We start from the raw sequence: 14,994 nt of genomic DNA, 5'->3' as shown, positions 1-14,994 counted from the left end.
GAGGCCTTAACCTACTGAGCCACCTAGGCACCCCTATTGGTTGATTCTTATTGGTCTTACTGTGACTAGAACCTTGAAGCCAGTCTTTCCTATCCTCTACTTGTAGATATATTGTTTTAGATAAAAATATAGGACTTAAGAGTCATGGCTTTGGGGCGCCTGGGTGGCTCAGTGGGTTAAAATCTCTGCCTTCGGCTCAAGTCATGATCCCAGGGTCCTGGGATCGAGCCCTGGCATCAGGCTCTGTGCTCAGCAGGGAGCCTGCTTCCCCCTCTCTCTCTCTCTCTGCCTGCCTCTCTGCCTACTTGTGATCTCTGTCTGTCTAATAAATAAAATATTAAAAAAAAAGAAAAAAGGAGTCATAGCTTCATAGTAGATTGTCAAAGAAACCTTATACCATTTAGCTGCTCCTTCATTTTAAAAAGAAGAGCACTACTGGGGCGCCTGGGTGGCTCAGTTGTTAAGCATCTGCCTTCGGCTCAGGTCATGATCCCAGGGTCCTGGGTTCAACCCCCACATCGGGCTCCCTGCTCGGTGGGAAGCCTGTTTCTCCCTCTGCCACTCACCTTGCTTGTGTTCCCTCTCTTGCAGTGTCTCTCTCTGTCGAATAAATAAAATCTTTAAAAAAATAAATAAGAGCACTATTGATTAAATACTATTTTCTGGGCAGTGGATTTCATCTTTACATATATTACTTTTCACAGCTTTCCTGCAAAAAGGAAGTGGGAAATTACAGTACCATACTTTATAGACACGGTAACCAAGGTTCAGAAGGGTTAACTGACTTATCCACCGTGACTGATAAGTGTCAGACCTAGCATTTAAATCCAGGTCTTCCTCACTTCAGAGTTTGTATACCCTTTCTGTAGTTTCATGCTAAAGCATCCTCCAAAGGTTATCTGTCTGTGTAGGTGGCAGAACCTGGATTCTCTCTCTTCTGACTCAGTTCTTTGAGGCTTATAATCTCACATTTAACCTGTTCTACTTTATTTTGTTAGATTTGGCCCATTATTCCAACCTCTGGGGGGGGGGGGGTCTTTCATATGTTGATTTTTTTTCTTGCCATGTATTAAGTTAGCTTTTATTCTCAGCTTTATGTCTTTGACCAATTTGATGAATATTCCATTAGGGCCCTTCATCAAAATCATTAAAAAAATGTTGAGCAAAATCTGCCTGAGGATGGAACCCCGAGGCATACTACTACATATTTCCTTCATTATCATTCTTCAGGAGATGATATCAAGAGAATCATTGTCACATGCCTTCCTGTGAGAGCTTCATATACAATAAAACATTCCTCAGAATTAAAATTAGTCTTACTTGAATTACGAATATTATAAGTGCATACTGGTTCTAAGAGATCAGGGTAGCAGACTCACTAGTTCGTGTTTTAGGGTTTGTTTCCTTTTTTTGAAAATCAGAATGTTTAAGTAAACTTGATGGCTAGAACTACTTCGTTAAGTTAAATCATGTTTTAACTAAGTTCTTTAGAGGAGAAAAGCTGAATGTTAAAAAACTTTTTTGTAGACTCTTTACAGAGTGAGACCCTGAATCTTTATAGGTCTTAAGAAAAAAAAACAATTTAAGTTATTTTGAAAGGAATTTAAGGGAAGGCCAACAAATAAAACACACAATCAAAAAAATTTTACTCTTGTGCTGTTAGAAAAGTGAAAGAAAGTAAACCAGTGTGCATAATAACTGAAGCTATAGCATGAGCTTCTGACATTTCTCAAAAATTAGTGAGACTAATGCTTTAAAGAAGAGACTTGGTTAATACATGGAAGTTGTTTTGGTTTTTCAAATTTCCCTTTTATGACAAAAGAAGACAAAACCAGTACTTATTGACTTGTACTGGCTTAGACGCCTCTAATTAGATCTAGGGTTTTTAGGCTTTGTTTTTATTTTCTTTTTCTGACCCCCACTATTTATAGGTTGACTCTGCCAGGAAATCAATTTCTTGTGACTCATTCATGTTCCAGGTTGAATTTTCATGACTAATAGGCAGATAGCCTGTGACATGATTGGTTAAGGCAAGGTCAGATAGATTTTACACTCCATTAATTTATAAGGCTTTCTCATATGACCTTAACTTACTCTGTTTTTCCACAATAAGACAGTTAAAAAGTAGATATTAGCTCTAAAGATTTTCCTTAGTATAGAATATAGGATTATAGGCTACTGATATTATCCAGGAAATTATAGGATACTGATATTATCCAGGAAATTAAGATATAAATCTGTATTAGGAAAAATTAATATTGTAATTTTTTTTTAAATCTGTTGGTCATAGTTTATAAAATTCTCACTGCTTCTTTTTTTGGAAATAGTATTACAAATTGATAATGAGTATAATAGATAGACTGGTTTTTTCACATAAAGCCTTGAATGCCTGACAGACTGGGAAGAATTGACCAATAATTATTAAAAAAAAAAAAAAAAAGAATTGACCAATAAGATCAGTAATCATTTCACATGGGAAAGTCAGTTGAGTTCAAGTTAAATAACTGTTTACTCAATAACCACAAATCGGTCCAAACCTAGTCTTTAGGTGTCATTGGTCTTAGATTTGAGTTGGGCAAAAATACATGCCTGGATCAGCACAAATTTATTTTTCTAATAGATTCTGGGAATCTCTCATATTCATTCATTTAACAAATATTTATTGAGTATGTACCAAGTGCCCACTATTGTAGACACTTGATGCATCAGTGAGCCAAAGATTCTTTATCCTCTTTGAGCTTACATTCTGGCAGGTGAACAATAGACAAATTAATTACATACTAAGTTTGAAAGCCATAAATACTGTGGATAAAGTAAACAGAGCAGAGTAACAAGGAACAGGAGTACCAAAGGTGTGGGAACAAGGTTAAAATTAGATTTTTTTTATTTTTTTAAAGATTTTGTTTATTTTAGAGAGCATGAGCAGGGAGTGGGGAGAGGGAGAGAATCTCAGTCTCTCCTGAGTGCAGAGCCAATGCAGGGCTCAATCTCATGACACTGAGATCATGACCTGAGCCAAAACCAAGAGTCCAGCGCTCAATCAACTGAGCCACCCAAGCACTCCAAGAGGTTACAATTTTAAAGAGCATGTTCGAGGTAGGCACTGATGGCAAAGTAAAACTTCAGCAAGGACTTAAAGGAAATGAGATAGCTAAGTGTTATCTGGGGATGAGCATTCCAAGCAGATGGGAGAGCTAGAACAAGGAACCTAAAGTGGGTAGATTGAGAAACTGAGGGTGATTGGAGTAGAATATAATTTTTTTTAAAAAGATCAGAGAGGTAATAGGGGGAGGGGGAAAATTAGATCATCTAAAAGATTTTGACTTGTATTTCAAGTGAAATGGGGAGATATGGCAGGTTTTAATCGGAGGAGTGATACTCTATGACTGAAGTTTTAGTAGGGCTTTTATGACTGACGTGTTGAGAGTAGATTGTAAGGGGGCCGGGTAGAAGCAGTGGTGGAAACTCAAAGTGTGAATCCTACTTATAGTCAATTATTAGTCTCATGGTCTACACTAAGGATAACACATTGAGTGCTTCTCACTACTGTTCTGGGATCTTTCTGCCGGGACTTAGATATTGCTTCTGTTACTAATTTTTTAATAAGTGACTTAACTTCCATATCTTCATTTTCTCATTTATAAAGTGAGAGTGGTATTTATAGCACATACAGTTGTGATAATTAAACTGATGCATGTAGCACTTCTACTTCGTGCCTGGCAATATAAACCTCCAACAAATATTGGTAGTTACCACTGTTAGTATTATTCATCACCCCGTGTTTGTCAGTTACCAAATCATGTTGATTTTACTACCACAGTATTTAACATTGGCCCCTTCCTCTCCATAGCTATTTTCAACACTTTTTAAAGAGATTTTTATTTATTATTTTTTTTTAAAGATTTTATTTATTTGACAGAGATCACAAGTAGGCAGAGAAGCAGGCAGAGAGAGAGGAGGAAGCAGGCTCCCTCTGAGCAGAGAGCCTGATGCGGGGCTCGATCCCATGACTCCGGGATCATGACCTGAGCCGAAGGCAGCCACCTAACCGACTGAGCCACCCAGGCGCCCCTATTTTCAGCGTTCTAATTCAAACCCATAGAAACTCTTGCCTGGACCATGATAGCCACTGCCAAATTGATTCCTTACCTCCATTCTTTCTGTCCCAGTCCATGTTGCAGTCTTGCTGCTCAATTGTCACATTATTTCCAAGCTCCAAAACCTTAATTAACTCTTCTCCTCTTGCTTTCTAAGTTATGCACAAACTTAATCAAGGCTCTTGCTCATGTAGTTCTAGCTTGCCCTTCTCTAATGCCAGGTGCAGAGTATCAAATGCCTTCACTCAAATATGTAGCTCCTCTGCTCATTTTCTCTCCCATTTGAAGTTCTTTTCATTTCACCTCGAGGTACCCCCAACTATACTTTGTACTTCACTTCTTACAGTAGTGTTCCCCACTTGGCACTCTAAACATTTGAATACTTCTCTAATCCTTGTATTTAGATTTGGAGTATTAAATGCAAGTAATTACATCTCTTACAGCTTCATACCTGTGTTCTTTTATAAGTCCATGCTAAATAGAGATGTTTTAATAAATATGTGTTGCATTAATTTTCTTGCATTTATCATTATTTTCCTCTAGAAATGATCAACAGCACCAAGCGGCTGATCTTGACTCTGAGGAAAATGTTATTCCAGATTCACCAATAACAGCTTTTTCGTTTTCGGGCGTTAATCGGCTCCGAAGAAAAGAGAACCTCCGTGTCCGATACATAGAACAAACACACACTACACTAGAGCAGTCCGTGTGTGCAAACGGTAAGGGTTTTTGAGTTTTATAGTGTATACAGGAGTGTTCTGCTATGGTGAGTTTTTCTGTTCTTCCACCTAGGGGAAGGAAGATAGTCGCTGTTACAGAACTTACTTTGCAACTGTACGTCACAACATTTTCTGCCTATGTTATGTATAGTCATGCATTGCTTCTCTGAATATGTAAACCCCCAGCATTTTATAAATGTAGTGTATAGGTTTTTCTCTTTTTATTTAAAAAAATATCCCTATGTCTATAACTGAGTGGGATTAGAAGGAAAAAGGGAAAGGAACTTAATGTTAATTTTCACCTACTGTGTGCCAGGTATATGCTGAGTGATTCAAGTGAGTTATTACTGTATTTTAATCCTTCTGACAAGCTTGGAAGGTAGCTGTATCTTCATTTTGTAACGAAGAAAGATTTGCTCTTCAGAGGGGTTAGATAACTGACTCCAGGTCACTTGTCAACTAAGTAGATGAGTCAGAATTCAAATTCAGATCACCCTGGAGCTAAACTTTTGTACTTTCCATGTCTTACCCATAGCTCCTCCTACCAGTAGCTTTAACTGGCTGTTTTAGTTATAATATGCAGCAGTTGATGGTAACCAAGAAATGGCTTTATAAAGTATCTACTTTGTGGCTTAATCAGTGACGTATTTCTAACTCCAGGTCCATTTACCACCTCTGCTAAATACTTTGGAACTGCCTTTGCATATAGCCCTGAAATTTATCATGTGATATGATACAGTCATTATTTCTATTAATATTGATATGAAGTAAAGACTTTCATTTTACCTAAATTGTAACAAAGAAAGCATTTGGCGGGAAGGATTGTACATATTTCTAGAGATAATTTCATAATACAAATAAACTAAGAGTAGCTATGCCTTTAAAATAATAAGTAGATCTTATTCTTTGATATGGAAAAGTGGCACCATTTCTTTTTTCCATTTTATATGAGCTTGCATCACCATCTAGTGGAAAATAAAAGAACTGTTACAAATCTTACATTTAATTAAGAACTAAATAAAGTAAAATGTAAGGTCTTGAATCTAAAGTGAACGTTCTTTGGCCTTTTAGTCTGCTATCTGACAGAATCACTACAGATAAGCCTCTACATATTAGATCATGTTTAAATCCATCTGTAAGAATACCTAAAAAAACAAATTACAGCAGTTTTCTTTATTAGGAAAGTCTTTTTTTATATCTTGTATAATGCTTTGGGTTTATTTCTTCATCAAATCAAAATAACCTGTAACTATTTTAAAACTTAATTTGTCTGTTTTAATCTTGCTCTGATCCCTTTTTACTGGTAATCTAAAATTTTGGTTATGAAATATAAGATCGTTTTTGAGCCATGCAAATTGTTTTAAAACTTGTTTACTTGGTTTTCTTCCCTTATTATTACCCTTCCTTATTTTAAAGTTTATAGGGTGTTATATTATTTTCTAGTTATAGTTAATAAAAGTCTCTTTACCTTTACTTTGTCCTTCTTTTGGTTTTCATTAAATTAAATCCTTAAACATTGGAATGGTTTCTAATAAAGCATGTTTTGGGATTTCCTTCCAATAAATAAAAACTCTAAAAACAAAGATTGTTAAGATATATGATGCAGTATTCATTTTAAATGAGCCTACTGATTTGCAACAAATATATAAGGAAAAGATGTATTAAAATATTAGAACTCTAGGATGGTTAGGTTAGAAGAAGCTTATCTATTCTAGTCCTTTTCTCTCACAGTCCTAACTTCTTTGTTTCTTAGTGAAACTAAAAGAAAGAACTCTTTATAGGAATATGAAAAATTTTTTCAGTAAAATAATACTTCTAATACACTTAAAGACAAGTTTGTTTTGGCTTATATTTTGGTATTTTGTATCATAATTATTTATTTATATGTAATCTTTTTTCTCCCTTCAGAACTGAGAAAAGTTCCAAAGTCTTCAGCTCATCCACAACATAAACCTAATGAAAGTGAAATTCTAGTGGCTGACACTTGTGATCAGAGTCAGTCCCCGGTGGCTAGTAAGCACATACTGAGATTTACTTTATAAGTTTAAAGTTTATGATTACTGGTGGGCAAGAGTGGCCAACAGTCTGAATTAGACAGTATTTTCCATATGATTTTGCTTGTCTTATTGGTTGAATAGCAGTCTTTTTCATATTGGAAAGTCATGTTATCCTATTATTAATTCATAGTAATATTAATCCATATTAATACCTATTAATCATATTAATCCATATTAATACAAATAGCTAATAATTTTAAGTAAACAGGCTTTTCTGTGCTTTATTCATTCATCCAACAAATACTTGAGTGCCTACTGTATACCAGGCACTGAACAAAACAAAGCCCTAAACCTCATAAAGCGTACAATCTAGTTGAGGGAGAAAGAAAATAAATACATATTAGGTAGAAGCATGTGTTCTAAAGAATAAAGCTGGGTAAGAAGAGATATTAGGGGGCTCCTGGGTGGCTCATTCAGTTAAGCATCTGCTTTAGGCTCAGGTCATGACCCCAGGGTCCTAGAATCGAGTCCTGCATCAGGCTCCCTGCTCAGTAGGGAGTCTGCTTCTCCCTCTGCTTTTACGCCCCTGCTCGTGATCTCTCTCTCACTCTCTCTCTTGCAAATAAATAAATAAAATATTAAAAAATATATTAGGAAGCCTCACTTTAGAAAGTGATACTTGAGGAGAGACGTAAGGAAGCAAGGGAGTCATGTGGATTTGGGGGAAGGGACACCCCAGATAGAGAAGTCAGAGCACAAAGGCCTTGGGATCAGGGTGTTGTTTGGTTCTTTAGGAGGAACATTAAGGAAGCCTCTGTGTCTGGGGCCAAGTGAGTGAGGGGGAGATTGGTCTGGGCAACTCTGTTCTTTAGAGCTACTGTTTACTAAGAAGAAAGAGACCAGGAGCATCAGGTTTATAAAGTAGGGGTGGGGATGGGGTGGTTAGAAATCAGAAGTTTGTTTTTTGAGAATATTCTGAGATGCTAGATAGACATTCAAGTAAGATTTGGGATAAGTAATTAGATGTGAGTTTAGAAAGGTCTAAGAGATAGGAATGGAAATTGTTAGCATGTAGGTGGTATTAAAGTCAGAAAACTAGATGAGATTACCAAGCAACTGAATGTAGATAGAGAAGGGAGGAAGTTAAAGTACTTAGCTCTGGGGTGATTAATTATATAAAGTAGTGATTCTCAGCTATTTTTCTTACCACCACCCTAGCCTTTTTAGACACTTTTTCCCCTAACCACTTTTCCATGGAAATTCAATACTACCAACCTACAGTACTAGTGTATGTATATAAGTGCTTTATGCATAAAAAGACTCCTTTGCTTTCAGAACCATTTTTCACCTCCTTAAAGGCAATATTACAGCTGACTAGATGGTGATTTAGAGGTTGTGAAAATGAGGAGGAACCAAGAAAGTAGGTAGCCAGAGAAGGAGCTGCCAGAAAGATAGAACTGAGGTAGGGGCTCCTAGGTGGCTCAGTTGGTTAAGCATCTAACTCTTGATTTCTGCTCAGGTCATGATCTTATGGTCTTGGGATCAAGCCCCGCATCAGATTCTGTGCTCAGCAAGGAGTCTCCTTCTCTCCCTCTCCCTCTGCTCTCTCTCTCTCTCTCAAATAAATAAATACATATTCTTTTTAAAAAAGAAATGAGATAAAGTAGTGTCCTTTAAGCCATGTGGAGAGAGAAAGAGGCAGCCAGCTGTGGCAGACAGTGCTACTATGTCAGGGAAGATGAAGACTGAAAATTGACCATTGGATGTGGTCTCATGCAGATCATGGAGTATTAAAACTCGTAACACAAATTGTTAAAATGTAATGGTATTCAGCTAGATCGTTGCTTGTCAAAAGAAGCTAGCAGAGTAAGCAGAGAGAACACTTGCAAACTGGTCCTTCAAGGTGTTTTATGGTAAAAGGGAAAGGAGAATGGGACAGTAGCTAGAAAATGGGTCAAGTGAGGATGTTAAAAGATGGGATATTATAGCATATGCAGCATATTTTTTTAATTTATTTATTTATTTGAGAGAGAGAAAGCAAGCTGCGGGGTGGGGGAAGGAGCAGAGGGAAAGGGAAAAGCAGACTCCACTCAGCGAGGGGCCAGACACCCGGCTCGATCGGAGGACTTTGAGAATACAACCTGAGCCAAAAACGAAGAGGTGGATGGTCAACCAACTGAGCCACCTAGGCGCCCCTGTGCAGCGTATTTTTAAGTTGATGGAATGGTCAAATACAGAGAGAGAGATGAATAATTCTAAGGAAAGAGGGAATAGTTGCTACATCCGTGAAAAGGTGAGAGGAGATGAGATCCAGAGCTCAGTTGAAAGGGTTGGGCAAGGTTAATCACATTCACTTAATGTGAGTACAAAACTTATTCTCTAAAAGCTAACAAGTCATTTCATATTACTGTGTATGTGTGTGTGTGTGTATACATGTGTATAGACAGACTGTCTGGCAAAGGGTGCTGGGGACATAACACTGAGTGTGGCAGATCCTTACTTGTCTACACTCTGGAGCCCATTCTTGTCTGCTGCTGCCAGGACTTTGCTCCCTCAGTTGTCCTCTTTTCTTATATCTCCAGCTTCTCTTCAGGTTTCTTCTTTTCAATATACGCATATGTTACTTTCCATCTTTTTAAAAATAATTTTAATTTTCTCTGTCCTTAGCTACAGCTTCTCTTTGAAGCTGAAAAAGTGATCTGTGTTCAGTAGCTCTCCTGTATTATCTCCCATTCATTCCAGTTGAATCCAGTAGGGGAGGGATTCCATTCTTCACCTCTCCACATCCCTGAGAGAGAGAGAGAGGAGAGAAAGTGAGAGAGGTCCCTCACTGGCCTCTCTGGGCTTATGTCCTGCTATAGTTATATCTTCTGCATTTTGATTTCCAGCAATTAAAACACCTGTAGTTCTCTAAACATGCAGTTTTATTTCACGTGTCTAAACCCTTTCACATTAACTTAAGAGTCCTTCCCTCTGTGCCTGGGCCCAGGTGACCTCTCCAGATCCTCTTGCTAAGGTGACCAAGGGGTCACCTTAGGCATCACTTGTTATAACTCTCCCTGATAACCCAAGACAGATTTAGGAGTCCTTTCTCTATGTTTAAGTCTCTCGTTTTGTACCTTTAATTTTTATCACATTTTATTGCAATTCTTTTCACCTTTCTGTTTCACCTGTATCAGTCCTTAAACTCCTTGAGGACAAGAACCTTCTTTCTTCTCATCTAGTGCCTAGCACAATGCCTATAACATAGTATGTGTCCCATCAATACCTGTTGATTTGTTGAAACTCTATACACATAGAACTTTGTTAAATACTTGAACACAGATGATTTCTGTAAATATGTGTTAGCTTAAATCTTAAATTATGCAGTGCTGAAAATCTCTCCCACAAAATATGTTTTCATGAAAAATACTACAAATACAGTTTTATATTCATGCTATATCTCAGACCGCAAGAAATCCAGCACAATTATATATGAATTTTGGGGTTTTTTCAGTGGCAATAAGAAAAATAATCTGCCCGTTGCATTCTATTCATTTAGGAAAAATAGAAAATCTTAGCTAAAAAAAACTTGGCAAATGTAAATGCTAGGTACCTGCAATTTAATTTATTATTATTATAATAGATATTTTGGACTTCTTTGCACAGAATTTTAAAATTGTCCAGTGCCATCTATAGAGTGGTTCTTTGAGCTTCTTTTTTTCCTTTTTTGTATTTTTCAGTATATCTCATTTCTACAATTGTGTAATTGCAGGGTTTTTTTTTTTCTTACTTAGAAACACATGGAACAAGCAATTGTCCTACTGATAAGTCATCTTTTAACTTAGCTACAGTTGTTGCTGAAACACTTGGATTTAGTGTTCCAGAAGAATCTGTAAGTAACTGTTTAGTTTGGTGATAATATGAATTAATTGGTGTCCTTTTAGGTCAAGTTTTAGAGAATTGAGCAAGAGAAAAGTTATTTTATCCAAGGATCATGGGATAAAGGCCTAGAACAAAATTGATATGGTTAGAAAGGCCCATTTATATTATCTACTCCAGCATCCGAAAGACCTGGAGTCTATAGAATTCTTTATATCCTAGGTTGTGGGTTGAGTAAAAATTTAGGGAAAATGGTGATGGCTTGGAGGGTTTGGCCAACCCTTCCTTGCTTCCTCTATCCTCCCTACTCCTACCTTGTTTTGTCCCAATGAAAGACTTAAACCTTAAGGTTGGTGTCAGAATTTATTGGAACTTTTCAATATCCTTTAACTGGGGTTTGTTTTGGAAAACAGGCTGAGTTCTTGGGACTGCTATAGATGCTTTAGCTTTTTGTCTTTATATGTGCAATCTAATTCTTAGGGATTGAGTTAGAAATTGATCCCATGAATTTCTTTTCATTGTTTTAGTACTTCCTTACTTACATCAGGCACATTCACTTTTTTTCCTTAAGTGATCCCTAAAAACAGAAAACTTAACTCTTCAATTTTAAGTTTTATTTTGATACAACTTTAAAATATTATTCCTTTGCTTTAGTCAGTAAATGTATATTTGCTCTTATAAAATTGTCTTACTGTTAAATTTTTAAAAATTGAATTGATTTTTCATTACGTTTGGATCTTGTTTTTGCTCTTTCTAGTTTTAAACCACTCTTCCAGTGGTAGTGGGTAGTTTTTAACCTTTGAACTTTAAATGTATCTTAATGGTTTCTAATTCCCTCCTACCCATAAATCTGACAAGTAAGTAGTTTAAACACCAAATATATTAAGGAGCTGATCTCTAAAGATATGCTGCTCCAGGTGTGATCCATAGGCCAACAGCATCTTCATTACCTTAAAGTTCTGTTAGCGACAGAGCATCTCAGACCCCACGCCAGACCTACAGCAAGAGAACTTGTGTTTTCACAAGGTCCCCAGTTGACTTGAATGCATGTAAAAGTTTGAGAAGCACCGCTCTCTAAAGGATTCTTTTAAATTTGTTTACTATCAACATAAATAATTATCTTTATTCCTTCTGCCTCATCTTAATGTGTTTTGGAATTAGAGTTGATGGAATGTTACATACCAGAAATAGAATGTACTTACTTCAAATAGTAAAATATTGATGGCTTTCTCTCTTTAAACTTAAAAGTACGTCCTATTTTTTTTTTTATTGTGGTGAAAAGCACATAACATAAAATTAACCATTTTAAAGTCTACAGTTCAGTGACATTTAATATATTCACAGTATTCTGCAGCTACCCTGTCTCTGGTTCCAAAGCATTCTCATCACCCCAGAATAATACTTGTATCTGTTAAACATTTGATCCTCATTCCTCACTACCCACAGCCCCTGGCAATCACCAGTCTGCTTTTTATCCTTAAGGGTCTGCCTATTCTGGAAAATTCTACATTATGTGGCTTTTGAGTCTGGCTTCTTCCACTTAGTCTATTTTGGGGGTTCATCCACATCACAGCATGTATCAACATTTCATTCCTCTTTAAGAATGAATAATCTTCCATTGTATTTATGTATTTATATTTAACTATTGAAGGAATCTCAAGGTCCCATGAGCCCTCTTGGTGATGAACTCTATCAATGTCTAGAAGATCACAAGAAACAACCTTTTGAGGAATCTATAAGAAATAATGAAGATAGTTTAAGGTAATTTGGGGCACTTTGGTTAAAAAAATTTACAGACTGTTGGTGAGATCTCATTACAGTGAGTTCTGTGTAATCCAACTATTTCTGTCAGCATATAGTTTGTCATTCCGGTTGTATTTATTTATTATTTATTTTTAAGCAGGCTCCATGCCCAACAGGGGCTTAAACTCAGGACCCTGAGATCAGGAGTTGTGTGCTTTACTAAGTGAACCAACAAGGAACCTCTATTAATTTTTATTTTAAAAAATATTTCCCCATGAGGTACCGGGGTGACAAAATTGGTTAAGCGTTCTACTCTTGATTTCAGCTCATGTCATGATCTCAGTCAGGGTCATTTGGGATTGAGCCCCAAATCAGGCTCCATGCTCAGAGGGGAGTCTGCTGGAGATTCTCTCTCTCTCAAATAAATAATTAATTAAAAAATACATCTTTTCCCCACTTTATGATGAATTGAGGGCCTTTTGCATTACTAGAGATAGATGGATATTATTTTTTAGGTTCTTTTTGTACTTCTGTGAAGCATTATTTAAGAGTTTCCAGCCTTGTTCCTCTGCCTCTATCAAGACCCAGTCATCCCTTCTGTGTTTGTATTTCCAAAAGAAAGATGTTGTATAAAATGCTCCTATAAAAAGAAAGATGTTGGGGCACCTGGGTGGCTCAGTTGGTTAAGCGACTGCCTTCGGCTCAGGTCATGATCCCGGAGTCCTGGGATCGAGTCCCACATCAGGCTCCCAGCTCCATGGGGAGTCTGCTTCTCTCTCTGTCTCCTCTCATGCTCTCTCACTCTGTCTCTCTCATAAAAGAAAAAAAAAAAAAAAAAAAAAAAAAGAAAGATGTTGTATAAAATGCTCCTATAAAAAGCTTCGATGAATTTTCAAGATTGCGTTGTATCTCATTTAAGAATCTCAGAACATCCACTAATAATAACTATATTTGTGTATTGTTTTGCTTTTTTAAAAGTGCTTTTGGTTTTTAGATGCATCTATCATGTTTAATTTGTCACCAAAGTAATTCATTAAAGTAGGTTTTATTGCTCCTATTTTTTAGTCAGCAGAAACGCAGCTCCACAGAAATTAAATGCCTGATTTAACACCACATGGCTGTTAATGACTAGAGCCAGAGCTCTTACCCATTCCACATCTTCAGACTTAACCTTAATATTCCTTCTGCTATCACAGCTATCTGCTCTGCTACAGGCAGACTGGCTCCTAAGTTATGTTCAATTCTGTAAAGTTTCTTAAAGTCACTTACGACAAGATTACATACTAAAAAAAGAATTTGAGTCTCCAGTGGAATTTAATAAAATATAATTTTCTTATATAGTGAAATTTTCTGAATTACTTAGGAAAAATATTTATGGATAAGAATATCAAGGTATTAAGATAGATTTACTGTATCATTTTCCTCTGTTTTTTGTCAGCCAAATGAAAAAAGCTGACAGCTCTACCCTATTTCAAAAAAATGTTGGTTAATCATCTGAGTCTAATACCATACTGAGTCTAAGACCCTTACTATTAATAATTCTGTATTAGTGTAAGTTTTCTCAGATGCTTGTCTTAAAATCCTTACCCTATTTCTTTAGTAGGAAAAAAGTTTTACCGCTCCTTATTTTTTTTTTTTAGATTTTCAGATTCTAAGTCAAAGACTCCTCCTCAAGAAGAATTGACTACTCGGGTATCTTCTCCTGTATTTGGAGCTACTTCTAATATGAAACGTAGTTTAGGTTTGAATACAAGTTTATCCCCTTCTCTCTTAGAGACTGGGAAAAAAAACCTTCTGAAAACAGCACCCATCAACAACACTTCTACTTCTAAATCAGAGAAAACTAGATCAAAATCTGAAGATAGTGTCCTTTTCACACATCATAATCTTGGGTCTGAAGGGAACAAGATCATTAGCCAGTCATCTTCCAATACACAGATGCTTATCAATAAAAATGTAAGTGAATCCAAAAATGAACAGGACGGTTTTGATCATATTAAAGATGCTGTCACTGATAAAGACAAACTTGTGATACCCCTGAAGTCACTGGGAGGCAGAACATCCAAAAGGAAGAAAATTGAGGAAGAAAATGAAGATGAAGTAAGCAGCCCCCAAGCCTCTTTTGATAAAGAAAACGCCTTTCCCTTGTTACTGGATAGTCATTCTTCCATGAATGGAGACTATGTGATGGATAAACCTCTAGATCTGTCTGATCGGTTTTCAGCTATTCAGCGTCAAGAGAAAAGCCAAGGAAGTGAGACCTCTAAAATCAGATTTAGGCAAGTGACTCTCTATGAGGCCTTGAAGCCCATTCCAAAGGGCTCTTCCTCGAGCCGCAAAACCTTGAGCGGGAGCTGTGTGTTAACCAGAGATGCCCCAGAGGAACCCTGTTTACAGGAGTGCATCCTCCAGTCCTTAGGTAAATCATCTCCAGATAATAAAGCACCATTACAAATCAAGGAAGAAAATCCCATCTTTAAAATCCCTCTACGTCCACGTGAAAGTTTGGAGACCGAGAATCTTTTCAAGGATGTGAAGGTTTGTGTTAAATGTTCAAGTATTTTTATTAAAATGGTT

At 36.7% G+C, this 14,994-nt stretch overlaps 1 protein-coding gene across 5 annotated transcripts in view; it reads left to right on the top strand.

Moving 5' to 3' along the window:
* The window catches only part of RBBP8 (RB binding protein 8, endonuclease), a 91,493-nt gene that overhangs the window by 51,946 nt on the left and 24,553 nt on the right, over window positions 1-14,994 (top strand). For all 5 annotated transcript variants that reach the window (XM_047697585.1, XM_047697584.1, XM_047697583.1 and 2 more), the window contains exons 7-11: window positions 4,641-4,816; window positions 6,725-6,829; window positions 10,590-10,687; window positions 12,326-12,435; window positions 14,058-14,955. In XM_047697585.1, coding sequence (XP_047553541.1) covers window positions 4,641-4,816; window positions 6,725-6,829; window positions 10,590-10,687; window positions 12,326-12,435; window positions 14,058-14,955 — 1,387 coding nt within the window. The remainder of the gene's footprint in view (window positions 1-4,640; window positions 4,817-6,724; window positions 6,830-10,589; window positions 10,688-12,325; window positions 12,436-14,057; window positions 14,956-14,994) is intronic.

Source organism: Lutra lutra, chromosome 12 (assembly GCF_902655055.1).
Source record: "Lutra lutra chromosome 12, mLutLut1.2, whole genome shotgun sequence".
In the NCBI taxonomy this organism is placed as follows: Eukaryota; Metazoa; Chordata; class Mammalia; order Carnivora; family Mustelidae; genus Lutra; species Lutra lutra.
Note: the sequence above shows the minus strand (reverse complement) of the source record. Positions and strands in the feature narration are given on the sequence as shown.